Raw genomic sequence first — 23461 nt, 5'->3', positions numbered from 1 at the left:
GTCCCAGTCATGTTGATGTTCATCGACGACTTTCGACAGGTGTTGTTCCAGTGTTCGGTTAAATCGTTCTACCATTCCGTCTGACTGGGGGTGAAGAGGAGTTGTGCGTGTCTTTTCGATGCCGAGTACCTGGCACATTTCTTGGAATATCTTGGATTCGAAGTTTCGGCCTTGGTCGGAGTGTAATTCTCTAGGAGCACCAAAACGGCTAATCCAATTCTCCACGAGTGTTTCCGCTATGGTGGTGGCTTCTTGGTTTTGTATTGCATATGCTTCGGGCCACTTAGTAAAATAATCTATCACTACTAGAATGTACTTGTTTCCTTTCTGGGACTCAGGAAATGGTCCGGCTACATCGATCGCTATTCTTTCAAAGGGATTTCCGACGTTGTATTGCTGCATACGTCCCCTCGTTCTCCTGTGTGGGCCTTTTGCTGCTGCACATGTGTCGCACCTTTGGCACCATTCTTCTACATCATCTCGGTAGCCGAACCAGTAAAACCGCTGGCGTACTTTTTCAAAGGTCTTGTTGACGCCTAGATGTGACCCACTGGAATTATTATGGATTTCTTGCAGCACCTCAGCAACTCTCACTTTGGGCAGCAACATCTGTAAGCGATTGCATGTTCCATCTGCCGTTTCCCAGACTCTCTTGAGAACTCCATTGTCGATTGTCAGTGAGTCCCATTGCGCCCAATATGCCTTGGTTGCAGTTCCCTTATCAGAAAGGTGATGCCATTCCGGTCTTTGCCCGTCTTCCTTCATAAGCAGAATGGGAGCCAGATCTTCATCTTTTAACTGGTCTTCTCGAATTCTTTCGTCGGACCATGACTCGGAAGCTTGTACCCCAAGACGTTGGCAATCAATGATAAATCCCTTCTCTTCAACCTTGCTGCAGTGTTTACATTCCATTCTGCAAGGTCGTCGAGACAGCGCGTCAGCATTCTGGTGAATTAGTCCTTTTCGGTGCTGTGTCTCGAAGTCATAGGTTTGCAAACGTTCAATCCACCTGGCGACTTGACCTTCAGGATTTTTAAATGACAACAGCCATTGAAGAGCAGCGTGATCTGTCCTAAGGATAAATTTTTGCCCATATAAGTATTTGTGGAAATGTTGTATGGCATCCACAACTGCCAGTAGCTCACGCCTTGTGACACAGTAGTTTCTCTCGGCGTTGGACGAGCTCCGACTAAAGTAAGCTATAACCCTCTCAGTTCCATCTATCTTTTGGGATAAGACAGCACCTATTCCAGTATTGCTCGCATCGGTGTCAAGTATGAACGTCCCGCCTGGTATCGGGTAGGCCAGAATGGGTGATGAAACAAGAGCCTTTTTAAGTCGCTCAAAGGCCTCCTGACATTCCGTTGTCCAAATAAACGGCCGCTTCGGTTCAGTCAATTGATGAAGGGCGCTACAGAGGCTGGAGAAGTTTGGTACGAAACGTCTGTAGTACGTGCAGAGTCCAAGAAAGCTTCTTAACTCCTGGATATTAGCGGGGATCGGCCATCCCTTTACAGCTTCAACTTTATCCGGGTCTGTGCTGACTCCTTCCTTCGACACGATGTGCCCAAGGTACTTGACGCTCCTTCTGAACAAGAAGCACTTCTTTGGATTCAATTTCATTCCAGCGTTTCTGATTCGTTCGAATACTTCCTTCAGGTTTGCGATATGTTCCTCGAAGGTTCTGCCTATGACGATAATGTCATCTAAGTACACAAGACACGTGGTCCAGTTAAGTCCTCTTAGCACATGCTCCATAAGTCTTTCAAAGGTTGCAGGGGCGTTGCAGAGTCCAAAAGGCATAACGGTAAATTGCCAGAGACCATTACCAGCAGAGAAGGCTGTTTTATCTCTGTCCTCGGGGTGTAGTCCCACCTGCCAGTAACCGCTCTTCAGGTCAAGGGTGGAAAAGATCTGTGACCCAGCAAGTGTGTCCAATGTGTCGTCGATCCTAGGAAGCGGGTAGCTGTCCTTGTGTGTGGCGTCGTTTAATAATCTATAGTCGACACAAAATCTCGTGGATCCATCTTTCTTCTTTACCAAGACGATGGGTGAACACCATGGACTGTTGGATGGTTCAACAACCCCTTGCTGCCTCATTCGTTCTATGATATCCATAGCTTCTTGGTGTTTTGCTAGCGGCAGGCGACGTGGTTGCTGTCGTATAGGCCTAGTGTTTCCTGTGTCTATTCGATGCTGGATTAGATTTGTTCGCCCGAAGTCCATTTCATCAGATGGCAATATGTCAGAAAACTCTCTGAGGAATTGTTCTGCCTTGGTGTACTGTTCTTTTGACAAGATCGTTTTGACTTCTGTCAGAAGTTTAGTAACCTGCGGTTCACTGGACTTGAGTCTTTCGTCGGGGTTTTCACTGCTACAGTTTCTTATCATCTCAAGAGCATGGCAGCCAGCGATGGTGCTACCTTCCCGCAAATGTTTCTCTACTGTACTGAGGTTCATAATTCTTACGGGCACCATTAGGTCTTTCCCAATCCTGACTAGTGTCTTTCCTACTGCTATCCCGTTGGGGTTGGTGTCCAAGCTTTCTACCAGCGCTGTTCCTGTCGTGGGATAGCCGTCCTCAATTTTCCCCCAAATGATCATTTCTGACTTAGCAGGCAAGGTTGTATTTTCTACCAACTTAATCCTTCTGACACGGCCATCTTCTTCATTCTCGTCGCCAAGCAAGGGTACTTCGAGGTCTCCACATTGTAAAGTGCCTCCGCCGATATTTAAGGAAATGCCATATTTCAGCATGAAGTCGAGCCCTATTATGCAGTCATCTGTGACGTCAGCAATCAGGAATTCGTGTTTGAATGACTGATTTCCGATCTCGACTGTTGTGTCGATCAGGCCTTTTATGGGCATCAGTTCTCCACTGGCTGTTTTCAACGAGTAGGCCCTAACTGGCGTTTTCTTGCTACTGTCCACTTTATCCGTCCGTATGACTGATCGTGAAGCACCAGTATCTAGGAGGAAGTGATAATTTTGACATCCAATTTTTCCATTGATTTTCAGACTCTTACTCTGCCCTAGCACGGCGACCGGGATGATGGTTGCGGGGGCTCTCATTGTCTGTGTCGCCGGGTTCCGCCCCTTGAAGCCGGCGCGTGCTAGTTTCCCTGGTAGCCCCGGGAACTTGGTCGTGCATACCTTTCTGATCTGTAATGGGTTCCAGTTTGTGGGAATCTTCTAGTGCAGCTTCTTTGTATATGACCAAGTTCACCACAATTCCAGCATCGTACAGGAGCCCTAGGTTGATTTTCTGGTATCTGGTTTGTTCGTCGTTCATCTAGTGCCTCTGTCACCCTTCTCACAAGTTGTGCAAATTCTTCCTCTTTGACTTCCAACTTTCGGCCTTGATGAGTGCTCCCTGATGCGTCTTTGGCGGCTTCATATGAGAGAGCGTATACGAGGGCTTCACTGGCCTTACGTCTACCACTAACTCTGGTGGCTTTCTTCAACTCGGGGTCTCGAAGCGCATCAATGAAGGCGTCTGTAATAATGACTTCCAGAAAATCTTGTGCGGCTGTTGGGTAGGCCAAATGTGCGAGACGTTCGATGTCTGTCTCTAGCTCCTGTAGTGTTTCATCGAGGCGCTGTTGTCTGGTCTTTAGTTGCACACGATATACTTCTTGCAGATGTTCATCCCCGTATCGGAGTTCCATAGCCTGGACAAGGGCGGCGAAGTCTTGCTGGTTCGGTAGAGACTGTAGCAATTCGGAGGCTTTTCCTCTTAGGGATAACACGAGGGCTGTTGCTTTCTCCTCCTCACTGTTCCAATTGTTAACTTTGGCTGCTGCGTCAAATTGCTTCTTGTATACTGACCAGGACACGGAACCATCAAATACGGGGGGCTTCATTTTCGCGGAGACTTCAGTTACAAATGCTGTCATATCTGCTTCTGGTACATTGGTGTGCTTGCGTTGGGCTTGTAGCTTCATTTCGTCGATGGCCTTCTCCACTGCGTCGACCCTCTGATTCATCTGCTCGTCAATGTTGGTGATTCTCTCCTCCACAGCATGTATGCGTTGGTTCATTGCCAATAACTCCGTTTTGATTCCCGAGTCCATCGTGTCTATCTTGGAATTGGTGTTTTCTAGCCCCGAGTTCATCTGTTCTCGCATAGAACCGATCTCCTCACGAACAGCTGCCATCTGCTCCTGTTTGCTACTGGCGATCTGTCCCAGCAAGTCCGGTTCGACTTCAAAAAGGTATGTGTCCGGATCTTCTTTTTCCTTCACCAGTTCTTCCCGAAGGCGTTCTTGTAAGGTTTCTTTGTTTCCGCTCGTCTTCAGATCTCGATTACGGAGCTCTTGCCTCAGTTCCTTCACAAGGAGTTGGTCTAGCGTTTTCGTAGTAGCCATTGCAGATCCCACTTCTGACACCAGTGTTACGAATCTCCTTATCCAGGCTCGCTGCAAATGGTACCAAACGACACCACCAACTTAAAGAACTCGACAACTCTGGGCTTCAAAGTAACGTAATAGTTTAATGTCAATAAATAACAGCCAACACTGTACAATTGGCAGCACGTAACACAAGACTGTACAAATATCTCTCCGCCGTATCAACTCTTGCACTGGTCTCTCTGTCTCGTCTCTCACTGGCCTTGTACTGAGCCGTTGTAACGAACTGTAGATCGGGAAGTTGTGACTGACTGGTCTCTGATACCTTCGCTCTTTATATAGGGTCCCTACTGGCCTTCTCGAATCGGACAGAACGTCGCTCGACCATTCTGGGTGGTCAGATGACTACAATTCTCGTGACGCTCTTGAGCTGTGTTCACGACGCCGATCCTTCCCGAACCGTCATGTTGAAACTCATCTCGGCTGACCGTCGTAACTCGTCACGCTCGACCGCTCATCTAGCGCTGACCTGGGGCGATTGGCGTTGGCTGACTACACACACACACACCACCCCCGTCTGTGCCACCACCAGGTTTATAACAATATATATATATATCATGGGCGCGTAGTCAGGATTTTTTTCGGGGGGGGGGGGGTAAAGATTTATTATGTACACACACACACACATATATATATATAATTTTTTTCCTCCCGGGGGGGGGGAGGGGGAATCCCGCCACCCCCTCCCCCCGGAGGAAAATAATTATATATATATATATATATGTGTGTGTGTGTGTGTGTGTACATAATTAATCTTTATTACATTCTTACCCTTTCGTTTGAACCCCTCGGAAGACGTTTACTGTGCCCAAGAATAAGTTCTTCCTGGAATTAGTGGAAAACTTGTAAACTCCCCGCCCTTGCTAGCAAGGGGGTCCCGCGCGGGGCTTCGCCCCGCCGCCGAGCACTATTTCTGGTATTGAAAGCCAACAAAATGCATATTCTGAGGTATCTACAGTGCATTATCTTGCTATTAAAAAGTTTTATTTCAAAAACCTAATATGCTATTCTTACTGACTTAGACCCTCTCGCGCCGTTCGGCGCATTTTCCGGCAAGCTGTTTCCGCAACTCTTATTATGCGTGATACATTTTGTCGGAAAACATGTCCCGCAAAACCTCATGCGACGCTCTGTCACAACCTTACTAAGGGTTCGACTCCCAGTTCGACATATGATTTCTTTGATTTAGACCCGATTTCTATAACTGACTCCTAAAAACCGTCTTAGCCATCTTTGTTGAGACACATTTATTGTTCTTCAATTTCGGCAGATGACTATTCACACTTTATTAATGGAGCCAAGCCACTGGTAGAAATTTGTAACCTCTCTTGACTACGCTCTTGGAATTACATGACTGTATTTCGCTTTAGATTTTATATCGAAAAGGAAAGTTTTTATCGTCAAAATCATCTGTTGAGGGGTTTTAAACTAAAAAATCTCTGGAGTTTTTTTTTTTTAATTCAAAACCACATTTAGCTACGGTCATAGAATTTGGTGACTAGTTTGCTTTAAAATAATATTGAAGAGAAAGGTTTTCAACTCAAAACGCTCTGTAGAGGAATTTTAAACTCAAAACCTTCCGGAGGGGTTTTAAATTAAAAGCCATCTGGAGGATGTAGATTTAAACTCAAAACCCCTCATTAGCTTAGCTACGCTCAAAGAATTTTAGTGTAATTTACTTTTTTTTATATTGAAGAAGTATTTTTTAGTATCAAAACCCTTAAACTCAAACCCCCCTTTGGCTACACTCAGCATTTTGAGTGCGTAATTTGCTTTTTTTTTTTTTTTAAATATTGAAGAGGTATTTTTCAGCTTCAAGCCCCGCTGGCTGGGGTTTTTTAAACTCAAAACCCCTTTGGCTACGCTCATAGAATTTATAGTGTGTAGTTTGCTTTTTTTTTTATATTAAAGAGGTACTTTTTAGCTTCAAACTCCAACTGGAGGTGGGTGGGGGTTAATCTCAAAACCCCTTTGGTTACGCTCATATAATTTTGAGTGTGTAATTTGCTTTTTTTATATTGAGAGGGGGGTTTATCGTAATTTTTGGAGGCGGTTTTAAAGTCAAAATCTTCCTTAGCTGTTTCCTTGGAATTTGGGGATTGTCGTTTGCATTTTTAAAAATTTTGTTTATAGAAGAGGGGGATTTAACTGCAAAACCCCTGGTAGTGGGTTTTAAACTCAAAACCCTCTGGTAGGGGGGTGTAAACTCAAAGCCCCTGGTAGAGGGTTTCTAACTCAAAACCCCCATCGGCTGTGCTGTGGTGAATGATGATTTAGCATTAAAATCTCACCTAAAATAAACAAAATGAAAGCAAAAAATCAGTCACTGAATTCCGTTTCCATTTCATTTCAGAGTGTTCCCCTTCCCCTGGCTACGTCCATTATATATATATATATATATATATATATATATATATATGTGTATTAGTTCGTCCATTGTGGTTCGATGATGACCTCTTTAAAGTTGTCATCCAGGGGGCTGAGTGCTTTGCGCTGGGGTTTTGTGACTCCTCATGTGGCTAGTGAGACCTATGTGAGCCAGAATGTTCGGCTGCACACTGGGCAGGTTATTCCAGCTGGAGCTAGTGTCAATTGCCTTTGCTTTTTTTTCTCTGGCAGCGCTGTTTTCTTGTCCTCAGCAATTTATGCGCCAGTTTCCACAGCGCTACTCCATGATGCTGTGTCATGTGCTTTTGTCTGCCGGGTGCTGGGCTAATGCTGAAGGTTTTCAGAGAAGCTTTGAGGTTGCCCCTAAAGCGTTTTCTTTGTCCACCTTGTGAGCACTTTCATTCCCTTTATTGGCCATACAGGAGTAGTTTAGGTATTCGCCGGTCTTCCACTCTGCAGATGTTTCCTGCACATCGCAGCTGGAACTGCATCAGGATTGTGTGGATGCTTTGCAGACACGCTCTTTGAATGACTTCGATATTTTTTCTTGCCATTTAACATTCAATATTTTTCTGAGACATGTCACGTGGAAGTGATTCATTTTTTTGGTATGTTTAGTTTATAAAATTAATTATGCAAATGATTTTTTTCATAAAAATACACCAATTATAAAACAATTACGTAAATGTAAGGGAGGCAATGTTACAATATGTTAACAAAGAAAGGTGATTTTTATGTATTTTCAGTATCACTAAGTCAAATATATTTATAAAATGTACAAGAAATGTTCACAACTAATATAAATATTAGTTAAAGGTGTTTTTTTCTGGTCAACTAGCTGTTAAAATTAAAAGAAAACATTTATTTTTGTTTATAAGGGCTAATAATACACTTTGTATGTAAATATCACACACATTTTTAGCGGCCCCCGAAAGGGGAAAAGACACTATTAGTTTTGTGCGAAATGTCTGTCCGTCTGTCCGTCCGTCCCGTTTAGATCTCTTAAACTAGAAAAGATATTGAAAATCCGACATCACAATATTTTCGACCATTCAAAGTTATGATGCAACGACAACTTTTTTTTTTTCTGAAAGCGAAAAATCTCATTTTTAAAATCAGTTATGCAAGTTTTTTAAGAGAAAAAGCTAATTAGTATGCATTATAAGTTAGACCTAATTTAAAACAAATAGTAATCTTGTAAAGTGAACTTTTTTTTTTTTGTTGTCCACATCACATTGCACAAATAGATCAATTTTAAGACATCAGTTAGGCCATGGGAGGCGCGGTGGCTGAGCGGTAAAGCGCTTGGCCCCTTCAGACCTTGTGGTCTATAGGGCAGATGATGTAAAGTTCATCTGTTTTTGTGGTCTACGGTTAACGAGGGTGTCATGTAGCCAGCACAACGACCAACCGCCGTTACTTTTCCCCAACTAATATCAGGTACCCATTGGAGCTGAGTGGACTCAGAGGCGCATAAAGATTCCAAAGTTGAAAATCCCAGTCTTCACCAGGATTCGAACCCGGGATCCCCGGTTCGGAAGCCAAGCGCCTTACCGCTCAGCTACCGCGCCTCTCCTGGCCTAACTGAAATCTTATAATAGATGTAATTGTTTTGCAAAGACTCAATCTCTTATTCAAATGCTCAACAAAAGAAAATTAGAGGACAATTCCGCAATAAAATTTGTTCACGAAAATGACATTTACAAGAATACTATTCGTTTTAACTTAGGTTAAACTTATAATGCATACTAATTAGCTTTTTCTCTTTAAAAAACTGCTTGCGTAACTGATTTTAAAAATTAGATTTTTTCGCTTTCCGAAAAAAAAATTAGCCGTTGCATCAGAGCTTTGAATTGTCTAAAATATTGTGATGTTGGATTTTCAATATCTTTTCTAGTTTAAGAGATCTTAACGGGACGGACGGACAGACGGACAGACATTTCGCACAAAACTAATAGCGTCTTTTCCCCTTTCGGGGGCCGCTAAAAATGGGCTAACAAAGAGATGTCTATTTATATTTCACATCTAATCGCCCTACACTATACATATAAATCGATTTGTTTATTTGGTTGTAATCTGCTATCTAAACTTTTATTTCACAAAGATTAGCGCTAGGTCCTGTTGTGTTGAAATCTTCTCAATTCGGCAATAAGCCGATATCTTAGTCGTGTAGAGAGAGATCATTTCAATCTAGATTACTGAAGATTGACTTTATGGAATTGGGTTTTATCTTAGCTGTTCAGTATGTACGAGTGATTCATGCCAATTCGGGTATGTACGAGTGATTCATGCCAATTCGTGTATGTACTATTTAATATAAGACTCAAACCTTGGTGTTTCTTTTAATATTCTCGGTGTTTTTTGTTTTTTATTTTGTGCATTTTTTATTTTGTTTAAAGTTTGAAATTATTTCTATTTCTCTTTTAAACCCAACTATCTAAAAGATTTTGATTCCTTTCTAAGCGTATCTAAAAATGTATGTCTCTACATAGTAATTTCATCATTTATCTATCTGAGGTTATGAAGTCATCTATCAGTAGCTTACTTGGACAAATGGAACCAACAAAAATATCTGCGTACGTCTCCGTTACTGCAATGGTGGAAACAGATAAACATAAATTGGTTTCCAGTTGAGATATTACGTACTACATTTGAACTATTCTCAAGCCTAACATTTTACATTCATGGCTTAAAAAATGTCCACAAGACAAATCATTTATTTAAACTTTGAAATCACCAGATCTGTTTCCTCCAGATAATAATTGGTACTTCCCCCTCGCCCCCCCCCCTAAAAAAAAATAAAAAAATTAATAAATAAAAAGGTAATATTTGGTAGGGTAATTTTTTATTACTTTTTAAAAGTTAAGCAATTTCAGTGTATTCATTTAGAAAAGAATAAAATCCTTATATTCAAACGTATGTGTACATTTATGCTTTGAAACGTTTGTGTTCAAAGTCAACTCGATGAAAAGTGAACATACATCAAGAACTTTATATGTGAATTTTAATTATAATACCAGAAGATGGGCTACCTAGTTTTCCGATATTTTTAGCGGCCTTCAAAAGGGGAATAGCCGCTATTAGTTTTGTGTGGTATGTCTGTCAGTCAGTCCGTCCGTATTGAAAATTCGATGTCGACCACGCTGCCCACACAAACCTTGTTACAAAACTTATTACGCTTTAACACGTTTTTTCTCCCACTTCTCATTCTCTCATCAAGATGTCTCATTCTCTCATCAAGATGTCCCATTCTCTCATCAAGATGTCCCATTCTCTCATTAAGATGTCCCATTCTCTCATCAAGATGTCTCATTCTCTCATCAAGATGTCCCACTCTCTCATCAAGATGTCACATTCTCTAATCAAGATGTCCCATTCTCTCATCAAGATGTCCCATTCTCTCATCAAGATGTCCAATTCTCTCATCAAGATGTCTCATTCTCTCATCAAGATGTCCCATTCTCTCATCAAGATGTCCCATTCTCTCATCAAGATGTCCCATTCTCTCATCAAGATGTCCCATTCTCTCATCAAGATGTCCCATTCTCTCATTAAGATGTCCCATTCTCTCACCAAGATGTCCCATTCTCTCATCAAGATGTCCCATTCTCTCATCAAGATGTCCCATTCTCTCATCAAGATGTCCCATTCTCTCATCAAGATGTCCCATTCTCTCATCAAGATGTCCCACTCTCTCATCAAGATGTCTCATTCTCTAATCAAGATGTCCCATTTTCTCATCAAGATGTCCCATTCTCTCATCAAGATGTCCAATTCTCTCATCAAGATGTCCCATTCTCTCATCAAGATGTCCCATTCTCTCATCAAGATGTCCCATTCTCTCATCAAGATGTCCCATTCTCTCATCAAGATGTCCCATTCTCTCATCAAGATGTCCCATTCTCTCATCAAGATGTCTCATTCTCTCATCAAGATGTCCCATTCTCTCATCAAGATGTCCCATTCTCTCATTAAGATGTCCCATTCTCTCATCAAGATGTCCCATTCTCTCATCAAGATGTCCCACTCTCTCATCAAGATGTCTCATTCTCTAATCAAGATGTCCCATTCTCATCAAGATGTCCCATTCTCTCATCAAGATGTCTCATTCTCTCATCAAGATGTCCCATTCTCTCATCAAGATGTCCCATTCTCTCATTAAGATGTCCCATTCTCTCATCAAGATGTCCCATTCTCTCATCAAGATGTCCCATTCTCATCAAGATGTCCCATTCTCTCATCAAGATGTCCAATTCTCTCATCAAGATGTCCCATTCTCTCATCAAGATGTCCCATTCTCTCATCAAGATGTCCCATTCTCTGATCAAGATGTCCCATTCTCTCATCAAGATGTCCCATTTTCTCATCAAGATGTCTCATTCTCTCATCAAGATGTCCCATTCTCTCATCAAGATGTCTCATTCTCTCATCAAGATGTCCCATTCTCTCATCTCATAATTATTTATAGGCGATGACTTAACCAATCAGTTAATCGATTAGTTAATTGTGTTATATAAAGCAGGCAGGAAGCTAAACCCTGCTATTTTCAGATAAATTAGCGGTTCTTTCCCTTAGATAAGCTTTGTTAAAAAAATCTTTTTTGTCTATTTCTTGTTTTTAAATGCTTTTATTTAACGCAGCTTTCATATTTATAGCTTGCTCACAGCTCTATGGTCCAATTTCATTTGCGAAGCAGTTGGGGGTGGGTTGGGAAAAAGCTGCCTTAGGTGCTCAGTAATCACATTTCTGCTCGACTCAAGTATCGAGTCTCAATTCCTCCTTGATTAGTAGCCTAATATACTTAGCCATATATCCCATTTCAACATACAGTCGCCTTTTTCATTAAAGAGCATTGTCATTGACATCAAATAGATAGATCTAATATATTTGTCCTCCAAAGTCATTTAACAATCTTCAACATATTTGTCCTCCAAAGTCATTTAACAATCTTCAACATATTTGTCCTCCAAAGTCATTTCAATATCTTCAACATATTTGTCCTGCAAAGTCATTTCAATATCTTCAACAGGTAAACTATTTATCAAGGCTAAAAATCTTTATACAGAAGGTACAATCGTCAGTGAGGATCGAGTTGCATCATGGGAACATTAATTGGTCATGTCATACCCGGAACATTTATGCTTTTTTGGGGTTGGTGGTGGGCCGTGGGTTGTATTCTGCGGTACTTCTCCTGCAAAAAGTCAGGCGCCAGATACGTTTCCACCCCTACCTTCCAGAATGTCTGCTGCAAAGGAATTATCAGTCGTCTGCCTGTGGAAAGCGTCATGAAGGTCATTTTGTCCGCTGTGGCGTCGCTCAACGAACTTATAGTTTTTCGACCTGTGTCTTCAATTTCTATAGGTAAATATGTTTGTGTTGTCAATGGTATAAATATATAGAAAAAAAAAGTTGATCTGAGAGACGATGACAAGAGAAGGACTAGGTGTAAGGTCTGAGAGACGATGACAAGAGAAGGACTGGGTGTAAGGTCTGAGTGACGATGACAAGAGAAGGACTAGGTGTAGGGTCTGATAGACGATGACAAGAGAAGGACTAGGTGTACGGTCTGAGAGACGATGACAAGAGAAGGACTAGGTGTAAGGTCTGAGAGACGATGACAAGAGAAGGACTGGGTGTAAGGTCTGAGTGACGATGACAAGAGAAGGACTAGGTGTAAGGTCTGAGAGACGATGACAAGAGAAGGACTAGGTGTAAGGTCTGAGAGACGATGACAAGAGAAGGACTGGGTGTATGGTCTGAGAGACGATGACAAGAGAAGGACTGGGTGTACAGTTGGAGGGGAAGATTCCGGAATACTTCAGGCAGATCATTTTGGATTATTTAAAAGTTTCAAAGGAAGAAAGAATGTTACAACCCATCGGGTCTGTCTTAGACCAGGGGTCGTCAACAAGTGGAACGCGGGTCATATGTGACCACAGAAGGTTCTCGTTTGCCCTAGAAAAAAAATTATCACACTTGACAGAAGTCGTACTTGACAGATGTGGTATAAGCTGGTATAACGATTGGTCTCGCTTTCAGACGCAGTGCCTGTATTTTCTGTAACGAACGTGATAATGAGACTATCGCCTGCGATGTTAAGCAAGACTATTTGAAGTGGGGCCTGTTTTGTTCACGCAAATGAAGCCATCAGGGGCTAGGTAACCGTATTTTTTGGAAAAATTAAATTCGTCATTGCGTGAAAAATATCGCGTTTACAATTGTCTTCCACTTGACAAAACATGAGCTGCTTGATCTGGACAAATAAAAATAAACAACAATAACCTGCTTTGGTTAGGCCGTGATTTCCTAACAACAAAACCTGTGCATACTTGTACTGGTTATATGTTGTATCCACAATACTTATTTATTGTATACTATCTCCACTTTATTTACACCTATTATATACTATGTTTAGTGCAGTTTTGTTAGTCTAAGAACATTTCCCATTCAATATGCCTTGATGAATTTGTACCAGTGCTCCTTCTTCCTTAGTGTCAAAACGAGTGACTCAGCAGAGTTGAAGTATCTTATTAACATGATACACTTAGGGCGTATTTATCCTGTTTCTTTTTAAGAAATGTCTGTAATTTATGAGATAAGAAGATACACTATACTACGTCAATTGTACTACTTATTAGCCAAGTCAGTAACAATAAGACCTGACAGCTCAACGTACACCACCTTTGAGATGTGCGAGTTTCAGTGGAGGTGGTCTAGCAATACTGTACAGAGATAGTCTAGCCAAGTCAGTAACAATAAGACCTGACAGCTCAACGTACACCACCTTTGAGATGTGCGAGCTTCGCCTTTCCCACCACAGTAGAACACTGACTTTTATTTGCCTGTACCGCCCACCACCAAGCAAGAGAAATACATTGACAACAAAAGTTTTCATCGAAGAATTTCAAGATCTCATTGACAGTCACATAGCAACAAAAGATCTTTTTGTCATAGGCGATGTGAACTTGCATTTTGACAGTGAAAATGAGACATACGCGATGTCGCTGAAAAATGCGCTAAACGATCGCAACTTAGACCAACTGATAAATGTTCCGACACACGTCAAAGGCCATACTCTTGACTGGATTGTTACAAATGCAAGTGAGCTTATAGCCAAACTCAGTGTCTCATACCGCGGCTTGTCAGATCATTTTCTTGAACACTTTGAAATGTGCCTATCAAAAGCAAAAAAGCCAAAGAAAAACGTGACTTACGTAAACTTAAAGCCATAGATTTGCCTCCTTCAAAATGGACGTGACCTCTTTGCTATTGAAACAGAGCAACACAGACGTTCTCAGCAATTACAATTCTTGCTTAAAAAAGTTGCTAGACAGCAATGCACCTCTTGTCACTCGTACAGTCTCAGTTAGGCCATCTGCACCCTGGTTGACGGAAGACATAAAGAATGCCAAACTTATTCGCCGACGTGCCGAACGTACATTTCAAAAGACAAGTCTGACGATACATCGACAAATATACATCCTAGAAAAAAACAAGGTTAACGGTATGATAAGAGACGCAAAAGCTAGTCATATTCGACACAAAATCGAAACTTCTGACTCATCAGAGGAGCTATTTAGGATCACCGCTGAAATGTTAGGGGGAGCTTATAACGAACGTTTGCCGTCATCTCTCCCAGTATCTGAACTCCCTGATTTCTACAATAGATTCTTCATTGGCAAGATTGAGCAGATCAGAAATGACATGCCATCCCTCTCATCACAGCTTGACCACTCTCCAATCTTTCAAAATTCTCTTTTTGCGAATATGTCAAAAGTACTATTTTAAAGATGCCAAATAAGTCATCTTACCTTGATCCCATTCCAACCTCCTTGCTCCTTGAATGTTTAGATGAGCTTGTACCCACAATTACTAACATTGTGAACTCTTCACTGACTTCAGGCATTGTACCACAGCAATTTAAGCATGCACTTGTCAGGCCCTTATTAAAGAAATCCAGTCTTGACCCGGAATGTCTAAGAAACTATCGCCCGATATCAAATCTTTCCTTCCTGTCAAAGCTTCTGGAGCGCATCGTGTTAGCGCAAATTCTTTCTCATCTTGAACAGTGCTATCTCTTGGAAGAATTTCAATCTGCATATAGGAAGTGCCGTAGCACAGAGACAGCAGCGGTCAGGGTACTAAACGACTTACTTTACAATTCCGACAAAGGCCACATATCAATTCTTTCCATGCTGGACTTGTCCGCAGCCTTTGATACGATAGACCATGAAATTATGATGGCCAGATTCTCTGCAACTTTTGGTTTAGCAGGAGTCGTCCTAAAGTGGCTTGGATCATACCTGACGGAACGCACACAAAGTGTCGTTGTTAGCGGGACAGAATCAACAAGCTTACTTTTGAAGTATGGAGTACCCCAAGGATCAGTTCTAGGCCCAGTACTGTTCACTATGTATACATATCCACTCAGCGGTGTCATACGGCCAACCGGCATCTTATACCATTTCTTTGCCGATGACTCACAGTTATACGATTCATCAGTACCCTCAGAGGTGTCGCATCTGGCAGAGAAAATCAGTGGTACCGTTAGAAGGGTGAGCGATTGGATGGTTGAAAATAAACTCAAGATGAACGAAGACAAGACAGTAATAATTAAGATTGGCACTAGGAACAATGTCTCAAAAGTTGAAAGCACAGATTCTCTCTTTATCACGAACTGCCATGTTCCTTTTGTCCATGTAGTGCGGAATCTTGGAGTTTTCTTCGACTCAACATTATCTTTCGACCCACACATAAGTCAGCTCTGCAAAGGTCTTTATCTGCAACTGCGCAGATTAGGCCAGATCCGACCATATTAAACAACGGAGTCAACAAAAACGCTAGCTGTGGCATTCATACTCTCCCGCCTTGACTACTGTAACGCCGTGCTCGCAAAATAGCCAAGCTGAAACGTATACAGAACAACGCCGCTCGAATAGTCCTTAAAAAACTAGTCAAGATTCTGCTACTACGCTCTTGCGCACGCTCCATTGGCTTCCCGTAAAAGCGAGAATCGATTACAAGGTCGCCACACTTTGTCATCAGTGTATATATAACAACGAGATGCCCTTGTTCCTTAGCGAACTGATTACTCCATATGTCCCCCAGAGAGCCCTGCGCTCAATGGACTCAAGGCTTTTAGTAGTTCCACGTTTCTCCCTCAAAAGCTACGGTCTGCGGGCTTTTTCAGTTCACGGACCAAAGGTTTGGAACTCACTCCCCATTGATCTCAGACAGACAACATGCTACACCACTTTTAAGAAGAACATTAAGACCTATCTGTTTAAAACTTTTTTAGATTAACTGTCATTTTAGCTGTCGTGTTTGTGTTTGTAATGTTATTACAGCGCCTTGAGCCTACATTTTGTTTGTTAACAGCGCTTTATAAATAAAATTATTATTATTATTATTATTACATACTATATCTACAGAACAACATGCTACAATGTACTTGTTTTTTCTACTGTCTGGCGTTGTCGACCTTTGCATTTACTACGGCCTGCATCTGCCAAGTGGCTCTAGCTATGGCGCCATGGTGCTTGCTTTTGTCATGGAAGGGCTCTTGTTCACCAGTCACGTGCATGGAAGACCTGAACTGGACGCTTACATACACCAGCTGCTAGTCTATATCATATTCCTAACTGCCCTGGTCATAGCACTTGAAATGAAGTAGGTCAATGCTTAGAAGGTAGAAGGTATTACTTTCAAATAGGAAGTACTACTTTAGAATAAGAAGAATTACTTTAGAATGGAAGCATAACTTAAGAATAGAAAGCTTACTTTAGAACAGTAAGGTAGCATTACTTGAGAATAGGAAGCAATGTTTTTAGAATAGGAAACATTACTTTAGAATAGGTAGCATTACTTGAGAATAGGAAGCATTACTTTAGAATAGGAAGCTATGTTTTTAGAATAGGAAACATTACTTTAGAACAGGAAGCATTACTTAAGAATAGGAAGCATTACTTTAGAATAGGAAACATTACTTGAGAATAGGAAGCATTACTTGAGAATAGGAAGCTATGTTTTTAGAATAGGAAACATTACTTTAGAACAGGAAGCATTACTTAAGAATAGGAAGCATTACTTTAGAATAGGAAGCATTGTTATTATAAGAGGAAACATTACTTTAGAATAGGAAGCATTACTTTATAATAGGAAGCATTACTTGAGAATAGGAACTATTGCTTTAGAATAGGAACTATTACTTTAAAATAGGAAGAATTACTTTAGAATACTAAGCATTTCTTTAGAAAAAAAAAGCATTACTTTAAGAAAATGATATTTTGAAAAGTGCAGTGTGTACTGAAGTAGAATAAACGCAGAAGATGGGATCTATCTATCTATCATCTATCTATCTATCTATCTATCTATCTATCTATCTATCTATCTATCTATCTATCTATTTATCTATCTATCTATCTATCTATCTATCTATCTATCTATCTATCTATCTATCTATCTTTCTATCTTTCTATTTATCTATCTTTCTTTTAAAGAAGTAAGAACATGGAGATATGGAGAAGGTCCAATCCTATTAAAAAGCAATAAAGTGGTTCTCAAACTTTTTTTTCTCGTAGACCCCCCTTACAATGTTTTCTGATCTACGGTAGCCCCCCCTTCCCCCCCCCCCGCCCTGCTTAATTTATATTGCATTTTTTGCAAATTTACCTATTCCATTTTTTAAAACTTATTTCTAACTGAAGTGAGTCGAAGTATGAACAAGCAATTTAAAGCTACATTTGAAGTAAGAGAGCTCTACCTTTAATAATTGATAAGATTCAAATTTAAACCAATAAAATTATACGGATATCATGTTTCATATAGGAATTTGTTGTTCTATGAAGAAGTCTTTAAACATTATATAATAATTAATTTATTAATTAGCCTGAGGTATCATTGTTAATATTTTCGCAAAGAGCAGTTTCTCGTGCATTTCTTGATCTTTCACGTCTGGCTCAAATATTGGGTCCACACCCCTTCGTCCGGGTGAATGCAAGAGGCAAGTAACAGTCGACCAAACCATTAAGCTTCGAGCAGGAAGGGCTCATTAGCCTTCACTTGCAGCCACCTAGCAGATGGAAAACTGAATTCAAACATCTGCTGCCTTGCAGCTATACTTAAACGTGGGAAAGGATTCGTGGGTCGACCCTGAGGAAAAATAAGAAGCTGGCGTTCTTTAGGCAGTTTTCAGCACGCAGAGCTACACCCTGTGAGAGCCTGTGATGCCGCTGATCCCAAACTGAATATGTCGTTTGCAAAGAATTACATAAGAAGCTTTTAATGTTATAACTAATGTCATCGATGTGCCCTTGAACTGCATTGTTTCTTAAATAATACTATCAGAAGTAGGTTTGTGTAAAACATTATTTAAACTACTTCAACGGCTGGTAAAATCAATGTTTTATCTATGGTGTTTTCTGTATTGGTTATAAGTAAAGAGATATCGTAAGACGCTACAAACCATCACCTTCTCTATATGATGTTGAATAGAGATTTTATGGTGTTTATTCTGAACTTTATCTTTGAGATTTCGAAATTTGTTCAAACCTTTATCTTTTTATCAGGGTGGCATCATCTCAAATGATCCTCCAATGTAATTAGTTTCATATTGGCATAAAAGACACATAAACAACCGCTTGTTTGACAAGGAAGGAATGAATCCCAATTTGAAATTATTAACGCTGTACAGTCTACGTTTCTTTGTGTTAAAAATTAGTTACAAGTAGACAAAATTAAGCTTCTTAAATCAGTATTAAAATTAAATACAACAGTTTTTTTTATTCATTTGCAGGACAAATATTTTAGGTACAAATCATACATAAGTATACGAAAGAATTACATGGGGTCTGAAAATTAAAGTCACGGCCTGTTGAAATGACATCCATGATTACAGACCCCCGTGGACATCTCACAGACCCCCCCCCCCCCCCCCAATTTATTTTTTAACTTTCGTAGACCCCATGGAAGTATTCGTAGACTCCTGGGGGTCTATATAAACCATTGTGGGGATCACTGATCTAGATAAAGAAAAATGTGAATGTTTAGAACAATGAGAGAGAGAGAGAGAGAGAGAGAGAAAGAGAGAGAAAAAGAGAAAAAAAAGATGGAGCTGTGGAATAGAAAGAGATACAAAATCCCTTCTCTTCCCTCCCCTCCCCCCCCCCACACAAAAAAATAAAACCTACTTACAGATGTTGTGCTTTAGGTTTAAAACGTCGATCCTGCTTGGAATTACGAGATCATATCTAACCATGTTACAAGGAAGCTGGTTCTTTGGAGTTGGCATCATTTTATATGGACATAAGCAACCGAGCTTCTGGGATCATGAAAGTCACACTCTTATAATGTACGCCACTCTCTACTTTTGGTAAGTCTTCATTCGTTCTGTTGGCTTTCAAACAAACATTTTCTAGCATAAAAGAACAAGTATCAAACGTTAAAGAAAAACAATTAAAAAATTCTCTTTCATTATCTTAGAAGTAGTTGTAAGAGTGACTTCCTTGCTTTTAATAGCTAATGAAGAATAGATTTAAACAAGCAATAGCAAAAAAAAAGACAACTTAAAAAAAAAAGGTCATCTAAGGGAAAGAACTGCTAATTGCTGCCATTTAGTGGAAATTACAGGGTCTAGCTCTTTTTTTTTTCCTACATAAAACAAAAATAATTAATCAGAGCAAAATGATTATATAATTGATTATTTCTTTGGATTTATTCCTGTGTTGATTGATTTATGTCTTTTCAGGTTCAATGAATAATTGTGCAAGTTTTAACTTAATCAGAGAAAGGGAAATGGGAGAAAAACATGCTCAAACTTTTTAGAATACAGACAGACAGGCAGACAGATTGAATTGATATAACCTGCCTGGTCGTGCGGTTTTCGCGCTGGACTGTCGTTAGATTTATCGATGGTCCAGGGTTCAAACCATGCCCGCTCCCATCCCCTGTCGTCCTGCGGGAGGTTTGGACTAGGAAGTAAATTATCTTCAACTCTGAAGGAACATCCGAAACATGTAAAACATTTTACAAACAACCTTAGTAAAAAAAAAGAACATTTTTACCTGTCCGGGATTCCCCCTCTCTCGTCAAAAATAAATCCTGGTTGAGCACATGTGTAAATAAATATATACTAGTCAGAGTATATTCTTATGATAGGTCAATAGATTTAGACGTGTCGCAAAATGTATTTATTTATTTACCTCTTTAATGATGCAAGCGTCCGGGAATACCCGCTGACATATGTATGTTTAAGATATGGAATCAACAGACTACCAGACCAAATTAAATTAAATTTTTAATAATACATAGAAAAATTATAACAGGTAGCCCTGTGTGGCCAGTTAGCTACTTGGCTACTCAGTCTCAGCTGTGATCTAAATATTTTCTACACCGAAGGCAGATTTCTCGATTGTAGCTCTTTTCCCACCATCTACTGTTTCTGACAACAGCTTTATTTCTGGTCTCACATGTGTTACTTATGTGTAACTTGTGTGTTACTTATGTGTTACTTATGTGTTACTTATGTGTTACTTGTGTGTTACTTATGTGTTTCTTGTGTGTTACTTGTGTGTTACGTATGTGTTACTTATGTGTTACTTGTGTGTTACTTATGTGTTACTTGTGTGTTACTTGTGTTTTACTTATGTGTTACTTATGTGTTACTTATGTGTTACTTGTGTGTTACTTATGTGTTACTTATGTGTTACTTTTGTGTAACTTGTGTGTTACTTGTGTGTTACTTGTGTGTTACTTGTGTGTTACTAGTGTGTTACTTGTGTGTTACTTATGTGTTACTTGTGTGTTACTTGTGTGTTACTTATGTGTTACTTATGTGTTACTTATGTGTTACTTATGTGTTACTTTTGTGTTACTTGTGTGTTACTTTTGTGTTACTTGTGTGTTACTTATGTGTTACTTATGTGCTACTTATGTGTTACTTGTGTGTTACTTGTGTGTTACTTATGTGTTACTTATGTGTTACTTGTGTGTTACTTATGTGTTACTTATGTGTTACTTTTGTGTTACTTGTGTTACTTGTGTGTTACTTGTGTGTTACTTGTGTGTTACTTATGTGTTACTTGTGTGTTACTTGTGTGTTACTTATGTGTTACTTGTTTCCTGCCAGGTATTCACTTTTATGTCATTTATAGGGCAAACTGTGGACAGAATTGTTTTTTTTTAAAGATGGCTTGCCTAACTATAAAAGCTTGACCCTAAACCAGGAAAATCTTACATCTAAAATCGAATTATATTCTACAATTAAAATTTAAATATTCAATTATCTACAAAAAATAAATAAAAAAAAAATAAATAAATAAAAAAAGGGTAACATAAAAAAAAGTTGATGGTCTAATCATTTCTCTTTCTATTTCTTTCTTGCTTCATTATTGCAAAAAGTCTTTCCAGTGATCTTTGGATAATCAACTTATTATAACGTACATTTCCATCTACTATTCATTCATTCAATCTACATTGAATATACAGAAACATTTGTGCCGAGTGCGGTAATTCCCGCTCAATCTGTGCTTAAAAAAAGATGTAAGACTTATTGAATTTTAAGATGATTATTTTTTGAATTTACTTTTAACGTATTTAGCGACAGTTTGCATTGCTTCGTTACAAAACTAGAATGTAGAACTGTTTCCGTAGAAAGCTCTTGTAGGTCAAACTTAGAAAAGATACAGACATGTTTATGTTAACAGACCTATTTTTACTTTTAATGACCTTACATTCCATGTTATATCTTTGGATAAATGGATAGAATGTACAATCACGTCAAAAAGTAACATGATCTCAGTGTGTTAGGGCTCAACGAGAGAGGAAACCAAAAAGGACTATATTTTTAGGGGGGGGGGGGCGGGAAAAAGTGGGCATCCTTACATGACCGCACCGACTGACACCCATCCTAGTGACAACACTTGCTCACGATATTCGCTTTATTGGCACACCACGCTCTATCAAAGTTACTACCCAGCCTTAATTCTATGTTCTACATTTTAGCTTGGAGAAATGATTCAAGATTTTGACTTATGTCTTCTAATTATCTTCCGCGCACCATCCATCCACAACAAAAGTGTTTGCTAATAGTACGAACTGAAAAAAAACAACAACTTCCCTATTGTCCTGAGAAGCCAGAGAGTCCCCAGAGGGAAACATCAACCTCGCTTGTTAGTGGCTCCAAGAAGGATTTTAAAAAAATAGTTAGGCTACAGTTATATCTAGAGCCATGTTTCTCAAGCTGTGCGCCTAACCCCCCCCCCCCCCAGCCTAACCAAATTAAACGTATATAAGATTTAGGTCTAACTTAAACTCTACTGTGGACTTTTAATGCTTTCAGCTGGCACTGTGCAGTTCATTTGATTCTTCTCGTCCTGTTTACACTGGGCGTGTGGTACTACAACAGGAAACATGGCGACTTGGAGTATACATCCCATGATGCCACAGAGGACGTTGAACAAAACGCTTCACTTTTGGAGAGCTCAACCAAAGAAGAGGATTCAGAGCTTAAAGTTCATTAAAACAAGACTTCATTACTACATTGGCTTGAAGCTTTTCAATGTTACAAGAAAACGTTTTTAAAATCCGTTTAATGAATATTTTTTTTTACTAGATTGTTATAGATTTTAGATCTACTGGAAAAAACTTAATCCACGCTAGTAGTAAAGTAGAATTCCCTTTTCATACCTTGCGATCTATAGAGCAGACGATGTTAATGTCATATGTTTTTTTGGTCAACGGTTAACGTGTGACCAGCACAACCACCAACCGCCTTTACTTTCCTCAAGTCTAGTACCCAGCCTTCACCGAGATTCGAACCCATGAACCCAAGCGCTTAACCACTCAGCCACACCTTCTGATCTATGATAGTGATCATTTTTAGGTAGATCTAAATAAATACGTAATCGTGTGTTCTTGTTTACTTTTTAAAAAGTTTGGCCTATTAGACATGTTATACTAGTAGAATTACAATAAGCTTGAGAATAATCTGTAGATTAGGCCAACATTGGTTTCATTTTTTTTTTATTTCTCAATTAGAAAGAAGCATTTTGGCCAAGCTTCTATCCACTAACTCTGCTGTCTGTGTCTGGTACACATTTTCTACACGTTATTTCTCCCACTTCCCATTTGCGCAATTATTCATTGTTTTTAACAAAACATGAATCAATAAATATATTATTTAATTAAATAGTGGTAATAATTAATTAATTTGTTTTATATCGTAAAAGGAAAATATATCATACATTATTGAGAGAAATAGCTGCAATTTGGGGGATATTTCCCACAGATATTTTCTTCTAAAGTATTTGTATTTAACTTGTTTATTTTAGAGTAATAATATTTTTGGAACATTTGAAGAAAATAGAATAGGATATTGTTTACTAAATATAAATAGATTTTTATCGTAAGTAGTTGCTAAGAGAGTTAATTAGTAATTGATTTTTTTTTTCAGTTTTCTAAATTACTATGTCAATTTGATTTTTTCTATCTGATTAGGTTTCCATAAGTCTATATTGTTGTCAATTTTCATTTTTGCTAATAGCTATATCTTGAAGACTATTTAAGAAAGAAAGTACCAAACTTTTAACTCATGAAGAAATTTACGCTTGAAAATACGGTAAAATATTTTAAAATGGCAAATGTAAAGGACTGTTGTGCATTCGACA

At 39.4% G+C, this 23461-nt stretch overlaps 1 protein-coding gene across 2 annotated transcripts; it reads left to right on the top strand.

Moving 5' to 3' along the window:
• Positions 1-8893: 8893 nt before the first annotated feature.
• On the top strand, positions 8894-22333 carry LOC106064268 (transmembrane protein 45B-like). 2 transcript variants are annotated; one of them, XM_056033992.1, is made up of 5 exons: positions 8894-9068; positions 11827-12158; positions 16229-16466; positions 19006-19167; positions 22135-22333. In XM_056033992.1, the coding sequence occupies exons 2-5, from the start codon at positions 11897-11899 to the stop codon at positions 22313-22315; spliced, it is 843 nt and encodes a 280-aa protein (XP_055889967.1). In that variant the 5' UTR covers positions 8894-9068; positions 11827-11896; the 3' UTR covers positions 22316-22333. The 2 variants fall into 2 exon arrangements, with proteins under 2 accessions (XP_055889967.1, XP_055889968.1); XM_056033993.1 differs by having other exon boundaries at positions 8894-9097.
• Positions 22334-23461: the final 1128 nt, after the last annotated feature.

This window comes from Biomphalaria glabrata, chromosome 6 (assembly GCF_947242115.1).
Source record: "Biomphalaria glabrata chromosome 6, xgBioGlab47.1, whole genome shotgun sequence".
Lineage (NCBI taxonomy): Eukaryota > Metazoa > Mollusca > Gastropoda > Planorbidae > Biomphalaria > Biomphalaria glabrata.
Note: the sequence above shows the minus strand (reverse complement) of the source record. Positions and strands in the feature narration are given on the sequence as shown.

Excerpts from the sequence above, each read along its gene's own strand:
- LOC106064268 (XM_056033992.1), top strand. The coding sequence starts at position 11,897 with ATGGGAACATTAATTGGTCATGTCATACCCGGAACATTTATGCTTTTT. Across the intron at positions 16,467-19,005 it reads GTCATAGCACTTGAAATGAA|GTTTAAAACGTCGATCCTGC; the intron begins GTAGGTCAATGC and ends GTTGTGCTTTAG. Across the intron at positions 19,168-22,134 it reads TACGCCACTCTCTACTTTTG|CTGGCACTGTGCAGTTCATT; the intron begins GTAAGTCTTCAT and ends TAATGCTTTCAG.